Here is a 12866-nt window from a genome sequence, read left to right as displayed (position 1 = left end):
CATAATTATGTCATGGTTTTCAAAAAAGCACGAGGATCCTGACAGATTTCGTGGGGCATATGAACGGTTGTTTCCCTAAAAGTTTCTTTATTGCTGGTCGCGCTAAACAAACTTGGGGGGCAAATGTTATCCAAAATACAGGCATGGATGACATGGCAAATTTTTAATACACGTGGCTGACATCTGGCAGGAGTCGTGTTCGTATATCGACCAGAGATATGTCTATGGCGCGACGCTCAATCTTTATATACGACCAGCCTGGTCGTATACTCCCTATATTTGGAGAGAATCTTATGTAGTTATAACCATATCCGAAATTATCTCCCATGATTTCCTGAGTATCCGATTATTTAGGAAAGAATATCTGTAACAAATTAGTGTAATCCTCCTTGAGCCTATAAATAGAGAAAGAGAGCTCAAGGAAGGGACTTTTGGGCTTTCGAATTATCTGAGATTAGAGTTTTACAAGTGTATTAGAGCGATCACATTCGAGATATTGTATTTTTCTTCGGAGGTTTGTGAAACTCATTGAACCCTAGTTCTTTGATCACTCCTTTGAATCTTATATCAATAACAGCTCAAGTGAACGTAGGTTATTACCAGATTTTGGGGCCGAACCACTATAATTTCATGTGTGTTTTATTGTTTTCGTCGTCATTCTCATACCAACATATCTGTCCACATCAGGCATTTCTGACTCCGTGTCAGTTGACCAAAACCAGGGTCAACAAACATTTCAAGAACCTTATCTATATAATTAGCTTGAGAAAGTGTCAAATTTTTTTCTTCCTATCCCTTACGATTTGGATTCCCATAACATAGCTTGTCTCGCCCAAATATTTCATTTGGAACTTTTCGACTAACTACTTCTTTACGTTTGACAGTGTCTCTATATCGTTTCCAACGAGGAGAATGTCATCCACATAAAGAACTAAGAAAACCACCACTTTTACTTTGATGTATTTATATACACATGCTTCGTCGACATTCTGTTCGAACCCATATGTTTTAATCATTTCATCAAAGGGTATATTCCAAGATCTAGATGCTTGTTTTAATCCATAAATGGATTTCAGCAACTTACACACCTTTTTATCTTCCCCATTCTTGATGAACCCTTCTGGTTGTACCATATAGATACTTTCATCAAGATAGCAATTAAGGAAGGTTGTCTGGATGTCCATCTGCCATATCTCATAATCATACGTGGTAGCTATGGATAAGAGAATACGAATGGATTTCAGCATGGTCACAGGAGAAAATGTTTCTTCATAATCAATACCTTCTCTCTGAGTGTAACCTTTGGCTACTATGCTTGCTTTTAAAGTCTCCACTTTCCCATCTACACCTCTTTTCTTCTTGTATATCCATTTGTACCAAATGGGCTTGACATCTTCATGTGGGTCTACAAGTTCCCAGACAAAATTGGAATACATGGATTCCATTTCTTGGTTCATGGCTTCTTGCCATTTCTCCTTTTTCCTCGATTTTTCATTTATCATTTAATTATGACGATGAAAGAGATGGAATCTTATTAGTTGTGAGTTCCTCCAATACTACCTTGCTCTGAGATTTATAGTTATTCATATAGTGATGTTCAAGGAATGTCACATTTGTTGAAACAAATACCTTTTGGTCCTTGGGACTATAGAAGTAACCACCTCTTTTTTCTGGAGCGTAGCCCACAAAAATGCACACTTCAGACCTCGAATCAAGTTTCCTTGATTTAGGTATAAGGATAAGAGCAGGACAGCTCTAAATGCAAAAATGGTGCAAACTAGGTTTGTTTCCATTCCACAGTTCCAGTGGCATTTTGCTTATGGTCTTATATGGGACCACATTCAAAATGTAAGTCGCAGTTTGAAGTGCATATTCCCAGAATGAGAAAGGAAGTGAAGAGTAGCTTAACATAGACCTGACCATGTCCAACAAGGTCCTGTTTCTTCTTTCTAAAACACCATTTTGCTGTGGCTTTCAAGGTATTGTGAGTTGGGATAGAATACCATGTTCCAGCATGAAATCTTTGAATTATAAATCCAAATATTCACCACGTCAATCTGATCGAAGTTTTTTAAGAGTCTTATCTAATTTCTTCTCAGCTTCAACTTTGAATACTTGAAACTTACCAAAGGTTTCATATTTCCTAAGCACCAAATAAGTATGATCATATCTTGAGCAATCGTCAATGAAAGTGGCGAAGTACTCATACCCACCTCTTGCTTGTACATTGATTGGACCACAGACATCGCTCTGTACAAGCTCCAAAGGTTCTTTAGATCTATTGTCTTTTGTTGAGAAAGGACATTTGGTCATTTTGTCTTCTAGACAAGATTCACAAACCGGAAGAGTTCCAAGTCTTAATTCTCTCAAAGGTCCATCTTTTGTTAACCGGTTTATCCTGTCTAGTCCAATATGACCAAGTCTAAGATGCCAAAGATATGTGTCATCCTTATGTGAAACTTTTTGTCTTTTGTTTCCTTGAGGTTTAGCTACTTTAAATAATTCCAAGTTATATAGCGTTCGTTCAATTAATGAAAACATTAAAGTCCAAATATTCAATTTGCATGTCTAAAGAAAAATTAAGAATAATCAATTTATAAATAAAATATTCTAAAGTTAATACATGCAATAAAATTCAAAATACTAAAATGAACAAACTAAAACATTGATCAAACAACAATAAATATTTTCTTTCAATAAACTAAAGAATTTAAAATAAATGAACTTTCTTTAATGCTTTCTTGAACTAGACGATTTATCTCTCTTTGACTTCATGAACACCATCAGCAACCTTCTCTGAATCGTAAGATTCAATAATATACATAGAAGAATAAGAATTTTTAGTGGACCCTGAGTGTAAAATTCAGGATGACATATCTTTTTCCACTTAGTTGTAGGAATAAATAAATCATACTTACCTTTCTTATTCTTCATTAATTCAGCGATTATTTCATGCTTGGCCGATAGAATTTCATTATCATAAAATCACTTATCATATATGTGTCTATATGTAGCATGGATGGCCTCATATATATCATATACATATTTAAGGCCTTCTAGAGTATTTTCTGTCTCTATATTTACTGATTGAAGTAAATAATACCTTGACATGAGATTTATTCTCAACCACTTGGCACACTCAAACTGATCATTCACTGAAGCTTCTATTGGTGGTTCTTGAATTGGTGGTGTTTTAACGGCTTCCATAAAATTATGTCTTAGTAATAATATATCGATACCATGTCTCCAAAAAACTATATTTTCATAATTAAGTTCAATCACTACATTGCAGTCATTTTCAGACATTTTAATTGAAATAAATAAAATAAAATAATATTACTATTTGAAAAATATTAATAATTCGGAAAGTAAATACGATGCATGAGTGCAACAATTAAAACACATAAACTAACATTTACTATTCCACGATAAAACTACCCAACAAATAAAATGCCGCCTTAGGGTCGGTCAAGTTAAATTCATATAGTTTATAAGGTAATCTTATATTTATTATTTAAAACTTAAAATAACTCTTTATTTTCTCTTTTAAAAATAAAGTACTGTTGGTTTGGCCAAGAAGCAATTATCAACTGCAAAAGCTTAATTTTATCTTTGTAAGTGTAACCTATTATTTCAGAGTTCATGACTTAACTTAGAGAGTGTCGCCTTAGAGTCGGTCAAGCCTAAAATACATCACTCATTCATATCTTCATAAGAAGCCACCATTGACATTAATATGTCTAGAAACCTTCCTTAGGGGGACGAAAATAAAGTTTCCTCGAGGTCATATTCATATTTCACGGTGTTGTACTAATAATGGGGACCATAGGTCACATTGAGATGTTCACCTACTCCCACTTACTATTTTAGAAATAATGTGTTTTATTAAACTAATCAATTAATTCTAAATTAATTACTAGTTTATTAATAACCATATGAATGTAATTAATTACAAAATACATTTAAATATAAAAGAGACTGTTTCTACAATTAATGTGAACTAGATAATTACCCATTACATTCATCTAACTTTACTAAAACATTTTTTTTTAAATAAAGTTGGTTATCTTAAAGACCTATAATAACTATTGTCTTTATTATGGTGTGAGTTACCAAGTTTTAACTAATTTAATACTTAGTAGTTTACATGCAATTTATTTCTCAAAAACAATTCATATAAACAATTAGGGCGATCCTAAATATTCATGTTTTTAAAAGATGCATGATTAATGAAAATTTTGTGGGGTTTTATGAATGGCATGTAATTGACTAATGTAGTATCATGTTATCAATCAAACATTAATTAACATTTATTTAAATCAATATAATAAATAAATAAACAATAAATGATAAACCGAGTACTATTGGGTATTTCTAAATTTACAACCTTTGAAAAAAAGAAATAAAATTACAAAATAGTCTTTAGATTGTTTTCAAGACTCCAAGAATGTTTCTCCTCTCTTTTAGGTTTTCTTACTAATCTTTAGTAATTTGTTAGGCACAACTAATTAATTAGAAACTAACTTTCTAATTAATTTATTTAATTAAAAAAAAACTTTTAATTAAATAACATTTTTGTCATCTTTTTAATTTAGTTGAATTTAAATAATTAAATAATCAAATTCAAATAATTATTTAAACTTAAGATAGAATCTTAACCAACTCAAAGATATTTTATTTTGTAATAAAAATGAAGTAAGATAATTACACTCTTAAATTCAAATAATTTAAAAATTAATTAAATAAAATATAATTGACACAAAAATAGGATCTTGTTTTGGGCACCAAGAGTGGTGTCCCAGGGATAGGGTCGGCAGCATGTTGAACCAAGGGCTCGGTAGGGGCAGCGCAGGTGGCTGGGGAGCCGCACCGCGCAGGGATGTGGGGGCACTGCTGGAGCATAGGGCTGGACGAGGCATGCATCAAGGGAGCCTGGGGCTCGCACGTGCGTAGGTGGCTGGGAGCTTGGGCTCGTGCAAGCGCAGGTGGGGTAGCTGCGGGGCTCGAGTCGTGTGCCTCCAAGGTGCATGATACAAGATCATGTTCTCATGAATGAATAAGGAACTTTCTTGATATTATTATATAATTAATTAAAACAATAATTATAACATTAAAATATAATAAAATTGTACTTTTATTTAAATAAAAAAAAGTATTTACATGCTTTTACAACATTAATCTTAATACCTCTACGGTCCTCTCCACGACGTTGTGTAGGATGCTAAACTCTAAGCCAACATTAGTGTTGTACTCTAAGCCAACATTGGTTTACAACTGCTCTCCCTACGAGATCCCTAGGGAGGTGATGGTGGACAACCTCGATGAAGCGGTCAAGGTAGTTGGCATACTACCGCATCGACCAACATCGATTGGCATACTCGTACCGATGTAGGGTATGAGTAAAATAAGTATGCCCCGGACTATGACCTTCATCAAAAGTGCAGGAAATGAAAAGGGAAATCTCCTCACCTTGATTCTCGGCCTTCATCTGCCTGAGAGTCCGCAATTGGTGGTTGGCGCGTTGGATGAGAATGAGCTCGAAGGACTCTTTAGTGTCATCCTTCAGCTCGATTTGGGGCTCAGGCGCATTTCCTCCCTTTGGTTCTCGAACCCCACCTGATCTGTGGCCCAAATTTTGTGGCTCCTCCTTGCTCATCAGCGAGAACTGTCAAGAGTTCTCAGCAGCCTCGTTAATGTCCTCCTCGAGCAGTCTGAAGTTTGAGGTGTCCAAGTCTGAGACCTCATCTACAACCCCACCAAGAAAATACGCCTCTCTATATGACGAGTTTGGACGATCCCTATCATGTTAAGGCGGTCAACCCTCTACTCGGGGCCAACGAGTCATGCCCTCCGTAGTCTAGCAGTCATCATCAAAACTAATATATCCATCTCTTCATGAGAGAGGGCATGGAGGGCTTGGGCCCTTGCCAGGTTTTCGTTTTGTCTGCTTGGGCCTCTCATATCGACCTATGGAAGAGAAGTTGGAAGCATATATGACTAACATGCATGGAAAAAGCATAGAGAAAAATACAAAGACCACAGGAATAACTCACCGGGTTAAATGTCAGACGTAGTTGGTGGTTGTTGTGGGTATTGAAGCATGTCAAGAAGAACTTGTTCTTGGAGTCTCAAGGCATGTTCCCATTATGATGGAGTGTTCGGTAGGGAGACATCCACTTCGTCAACTGGTAGAAGATATCCTCCTCTTTCCTTCCTTTCTTGGGAGTGGCCTTTCATCTTGAAATGATAGTGATGTTCCTCGGGTCTTGGGAAGATCCAATTTTTCTCCATACACAACACGTAGAACATTGCCAGTAATTAGTAGGTGTTCGGTATGAGCTGGAAGGGCAAAACTCTCATCTACACTACGAAGTTGATGAAGTATTGGTAGAGAGGAAGAGTTACATCGGCCTCTTGGTGGGCTTGACTCCAAGGCAAGAAATCGCTGTATTAATAACATGCTCGCTCCATCCTGTTGTGGAGCCTATTCACAAAATGGGGAGAGGTGATGCCATAATGCTCCTCTATGGCTCCAAGCACCTCTAAGGATGTCATGTCGGACACGATGCTCTCTAATCCAAAGTGTGTAGCTTTGAGAAGAGCTGCTTGGGGTCCAAATTCAGACCCAATGACCTTTGAGCAGCCGCGGGTGCCACCCGAACTTGTTGGTTTCACTCCATGGGACCTGGGAGTGCGATTGTTACTCATGCAGAGGTAGATGTTTGATCGGACCCATCAGCTACTCGGGTTCGCTCAACAAACTGACACTGTCTACCTTCTCAAAGCTCTCAAAATTTGTAAGCCGCAGCTGCTTAGGACATGGCTCTATCTTCGCGTTCTCGATCCTCCATTTGCAATCCCAAGTTCCTCGACAAGGGAGACTCCATTAGTTGTTGTTTCTTCTGGCTCGTCGCGAAGCAATGACGGGAAGTGGATGTCGAAAGAATGATACACGTGTGATTGTAACTCTTCAAGATCGGGGTCACGAGACATCTGAAACAAGAAACAAGCAGTTAAGCACTTGGTGAAGAAAAAAAATATCAAAGTACCCAGATTAACACAAAATAGAAGACACTGCTCTTAAAGACAAAGGGAATGGAACTGAAACCCAGAAAGGGAAGAGTGGAACCCTAAAATTCACCAACTCTAAAAATCACAGAGAAAATAGCAACACACAAGCAAAGTTCCAGCAGAAATTGCAAACCCATATATATACCCATGAACATAAGTAAACAATCAAAAACAAAAGAGAACTTACATGCTAAGAATCGCCTATACGTTTGATAGGTAGTTCTCACTCAGATATAGTGACATCCTCTTACTGCAAATACCATCCCCGAGCTGTTGGGGTGGTTAATCAACTCCAGATCTGACGATAAGCGAGTGGGTGATAATTGAACAAATTTCTAGTAAAGAGCTAGGGTCTGCAAATAGGGAAACGAAAAATGGAAAATTTTCCAAATGGAGAAAAATAAGGTTAGTCATGGGTTTAAATAGACCGGACTGTGGTCTAAAATTGTAAATCCAACGGCCAGATCTGAAGCTTAGGCACTCGAGTGCCATCTAACGACCCACCTTGGGAAGGACAACCTTGAGATGCACAACAATGCGACAGCCTACCCTCTCGGGCACGATGCACATCTCAACATTTATTGCGGTCGCAGAGATCTGACCAATTAGAGTACGGCACATGACTCACATCGAATGCTCGGCATGAACCACAAGGAGGAACCGATGATTGACATGTACTCCCCCGACGACACGACTACCGACTTGGAGCTCAAATCAAATTTTGCCAGATGTATGTTGGAGAGAAGTCTTCACTACATGGAATGCACCAGAGACTTGGGGGCAAATGTTTCACGTATTTGTCATAGGGTGATGCCACGTCAGCAATCCTAGACATGTGGTCAGAAACCATCCCAGACGTGTAGTCGAAGATTGTCTGAGCGTCTATCTCCCCGAGAAGAGAATCCGAAAGACAAACTACTACGCGAGAACTTCTTGGGAAGGCCTCCCTAAAGAGGTATTTGGAAGCAAACACATATGTTGACTCCTTGAAAGACCCGAGGAGCCTCCTTAGGAAATAGATAAGCGTATTTTTTGTTTGGAAGGCCTAGGAAACACAAGAGACGTGCCCACGCTCACCTACCTCTTACATTTCGGCGAACTATCGTCCTATACAAGGATCGTCAAGCACTAGCCTCACCTTCACTGTGGTCCCCTTCACCTTTCTGTTAGGATATGAGGACCATACATTTTCACGAAAGAACATTCTAGAGGTCATTGCCTCCCAGCCAACCTCACTGTTCATCGACAAATGTCGAATGTCTTATGCGTAATCCCTACTTGATTGGGATATTAATGTAAATGTTTCTGATTTAATTACTCTGTCTTATTCCCTCCATGTTGCCTATAATATAAGGCATGAAGGGGTCATTTGTAAGGATCTGAAACCCTAATTTTGGACTCTCATTTTCTTACCTTGGAGCAAGACTATCCTCTTCCCAAGTTGTAAATCCTAAAAGGCTTGTGATTCCGTTAAGCGTTCTTCAATACAAATGACTCATGGACTAGGCCTAGTTAACAGCCGAACCACTTAAAAATCCTAACAAATCTTTTACTGTTTTTCTACAAGCTTTCTTCTAATTGTGTAATTGACAAAAATTTGAGTAAATATATATATATAGTCCATGTATCTATGTCTCATATTTATGTACCTTCTTAGCCTACTCCCTTCATGCACATCATTTTGTCTCCCTCTTTCTACAGTTAGAGAGAAAGAGAGTTAGTATGGATATTATTATAAGAGAAAGAAGAATAGATGACAAAGTAAAGAGTAGAAAAATACATGACTTTATAGTCCATTATTCTCATTATATATTTATAGATATATATATATATATATATGGGCCCCACATGGAGCTTAGGGTGGGCTAAAGCCCACACTCAATTTTTTTTTTCAAAAAAAAAAGGTCAATATCATTTTTATAATTTAGTCCTTTTATGTAAATTTTGATATTTGTCCGCTCTAAACTTTACAATTTAATATTTTTTTATGTAAATTTTGACATTTATGTCCCCTAAGTTTTACAATCTACTACTCTTTATGTATATTTTGATATTTATGCACCCTCTAAAGATTTTTTTTTTAATTTTCGCCCCCTGTGGGTCCGCTACTGTTATACCACACTATTTTCCCCCCTCTGCATATTAAGTAGCAAAGTAGAAAACCCTCTTCAACAATCTCTCTTTCTCTCTAAAATTCCAACCAAACATGCCTACCAACTCATATATTAATAAATACAAAACCCTTCTTTCCTCCGTTCTAGTTGTTATATATACAGATAGTTCGATTCGTTATAAATATTGTGTTAGAGTCTATAATACTATTTGGGTTTCTCTCACTTCCTTCTCTTTACAGTATGGACAATGGAGATGCTTATTTTTTTTAACCATATTATTAAAGCTTTTTAAATGTACTTCATGACTAAACCGTGTACTTGACTATTTTAGAACTGAGATTGTTGAGCTTTTAGCAATTTGGGTTGGGCTTCAGATTGCTCTTAATTTGGGCTTTTGTGTAGTTGCTTGGTTATACAATGGAAATCCCAATTTTTTGGTTGCTCCAATGATTTTTTTTTTTTTTTTTTGAGATGAGTTATAGGAAAGGAAAACTGGTCTCAAGACCCCATGCGGACTGTGTCTTCCGCGAGAGCCAGAGAAGCCAGCCGAGGGACACTACCAACCCAGCTGCTAGTTTCTTGATACAACATTCCATATCTGGCTATCATATGAGCCACATTGTTCGTCGATCTGGGGGCAAATCGGACAGAGAATATTCTCTGGTTTTCAGTCTCCCTCCTTATATTTGATACCAGCAAGTCCGGGTCTCCACTTTCATCTGGAGGTCTGTTTAGCATGCCCACCGCAAGGCTGCAGTCCGACTCAATCCGACCACCCTTAATGTTGAGCTTCATGGTAAGATTGATGCCCTGTTGTATAGCCAGCAGCTCTGCCCTGTTGCCCTTCATGGTAAGATTGATGCCCTGTTGCTCCAATGATTAATAATGTTAATATTTTGCTTGATGTTGTAGGTGGTTTTCTTTGTCATCTCATTCGATCGCGTGGAGCAACTTTTTTTTTTTTTTTTTGTTAATAGCTCCATAAGAGATTATATTTGGGCTGATTCATGCCCCTTGAACTCGGTTTTTAACAGTTAATTTGATTTAATAACGCAATTTTCTTTCAAATAAAGAAAAAAAAAGGTACACACATTCACACGTTTCAAAACAATTAGTTAAACGTTATTTAAATGTTGGGATTGTTACATACAATATATTTTGGACGTGAGTATTAGTTCACTTTGGCTTATTATTGTGAGTATTAAATTGGTCAACTTTGTTAACAATATGTATAAATATTTTCTCAAAACATGAGAGATATAGGAAGAAATCAATACTGTGTGTGAATACATGTAAATATTATATTTGTACGTGGTAGCCTTTATCAAGTGGGCAGAGAATCGAGTCTCGGTGGTTACGGAATAATCAAAAGACTCAGATAAAAATTATTTGAAAGGAATTCTGATGTGATAATAATTATAAACTAAAACTACATTAATAATTTAGCCGCCGGACAAAGATATACAATATATATATTTATATATTCCTAGCGATAACAATACACTATAAAAATCTATATATACCCATTTGTGTTCCTCCACACATGAATTTTTTTCATTTCCTCTTTAACTTTTTTACATGCTTTGATATATATACACACATATATATCTTATATATAAACACACAGACATATATATATATATATATTTATATATATTAGATGTTAAGCATGTAGTTATCATTACTTAAAATTTGTGTGGTGGAGCTAGTGTTACAACTTGATGCTCTAGACTTTAGTAAATCCGGTATTGTTTAATAGGATTATAATAAAATTATGCTCAAAACATAAAATATCATTATGTAAAAATAAATATGTTTAAAAAAACTAGTTAAGGTGAGAGGAAAGTAAATGCCTATACAATATTGTATCTAGATTATTAGTAGTAATAGAAAAGATAAAAGAAAGTTTGTAGAGGAAGAAAGCTTTTGATATATGGAATTTACTAGCACTACTTAATTAATTGTAAGGAAGATATATTATAATATAAATTAAAGTTTTTAAATCAACCAACCAGAAAAGGGAATTATTAACCCCATAAACAATTAATCAAAACTACACAATTAAGAATGTGCATGCCCACTTTTTTGCTTTCTATATATAAACCTAGATGAAGAACATGAATTTCCCAACCTCAGCCTTTCTTATTATACCAGAGAAATTTAATTAACAGTAGTACGTAGTCAAATTAGTTAATCTAGAGAGATCTACAAATATGGCCCAAATAGCAAAGATGGAGTTTCAACTGGAACTCAAGTCCTCAGCCGAAAGGTTTTATGAGATCTTTCGTAGTAAAAGATACCTCATTCCTAAAATGTGTCCTGACTTGATAAAGAATGTCAAGATAATTAAGGGTGATTGGGAGACTGTGGGTTCAATCAAGGAATGGACTTGTGTAACAGGTACATATATATAACCATATATGAGGAAGGTTTTTATTTTTATTTTTATATAAATATATATGTTTATATTTTATGTATGCCTGCTTAATTTATCACCTTTTCTCACTGTTGTGACCGTGTATTAAGATTCTAAATCAGTAAATGTATGGTTTCTAATTTGTAAGGTTAAAACCAACAAGTACATGACGATATAATGTCTTCTACTCACTAGAAAATCATCCTGTTTGGGTGGTTATATATTGCCTTCTTTTCCCTATTATTATTTTAGTTTATCATATACATGTTTTCTTATTTATAGGATTAAATATTAGCCTACAACTCTAGAGTTATAAAATTTAAGAGACAAACTTTTTAATCAATTATTCCAATCCTAATCATAAATCATAAAATTACTTTAGCACCAATTATAGTATTTCTCGTTGATGAGATTAAATGATGAATGCATTCCTAGTTTTTTTAAAATATATATATTTTTTTTTTACTTGGTCACACTACTAATCTTTTCTATTTTCCCCCTATATTGTTTTTTTTATAAAGAAAAAAAAATTAAGCCTTAACATCCATAGATTTATAAAGTTTTTGTTGTGATAATATTCCAACTTTATTTACAAAAATTTAATTCTATTTCAATATACTAATTAAAAAAAATGATATGATCTTGATAGATGATTCTGAGACAATGAAGGAGATGACTGAAGCAATAGATGAAGAGAAGAAGAGTATGACTTTCAGAACATTGGATGGAGATATCACAAAGGACTACAATGACACCAAGGCCATACTTGAGGTCAGTAGTACTGGACCACATGCTCGACCAGGCTGCTCTGTCAAGTGGACTCTTCTCTACGAGAAGAAGAATCATGCTGTCTCTGAACCTTCTAAGTATATGGATTTTTTTCAAGCCATTTCTCAAAGTATCGATGCTTACCTCTCCAATACTGCATGATATCAATATGTGTACAACCACTATAAATAAATAAATAAATAAATGATCATGATAGGAAGCATATATCTACTAATTAATTGCTTCCTTTTATCGATAAGTATTGTGAAGAATGTGAAAATCTGAAAGAATGCTTGTGTGACTAATTCCAACATTAGCCTTTTAGAATACTAAAAAGGTATTGCCAAATGCTCTTAATCAAATCACAAAATTACCTATCATTAGGCTTGTTCACGGATTGGTTTGGTCCATATTGTCATTTTTTTTAAAACCAATCCAGTATAGCAGCTACTAGTTTTTTGAAAATGCAAAACCAAACAAAACCAATAAAATGCTCA

The 12866-nt window shown here is 35.5% G+C and overlaps 1 protein-coding gene across 1 annotated transcript; it reads left to right on the top strand.

The window, feature by feature from the left end:
• Positions 1 to 11205: 11205 nt before the first annotated feature.
• Positions 11206 to 12565, top strand: LOC133821117 (kirola-like). The gene is made up of 2 exons (XM_062253605.1): positions 11206 to 11585; positions 12251 to 12565. The coding sequence occupies exons 1-2, from the start codon at positions 11399 to 11401 to the stop codon at positions 12529 to 12531; spliced, it is 468 nt and encodes a 155-aa protein (XP_062109589.1). The 5' UTR covers positions 11206 to 11398; the 3' UTR covers positions 12532 to 12565.
• Positions 12566 to 12866: the final 301 nt, after the last annotated feature.

Source organism: Humulus lupulus, chromosome 3 (assembly GCF_963169125.1).
Source record: "Humulus lupulus chromosome 3, drHumLupu1.1, whole genome shotgun sequence".
Lineage (NCBI taxonomy): Eukaryota > Viridiplantae > Streptophyta > Magnoliopsida > Rosales > Cannabaceae > Humulus > Humulus lupulus.
Note: the sequence above shows the minus strand (reverse complement) of the source record. Positions and strands in the feature narration are given on the sequence as shown.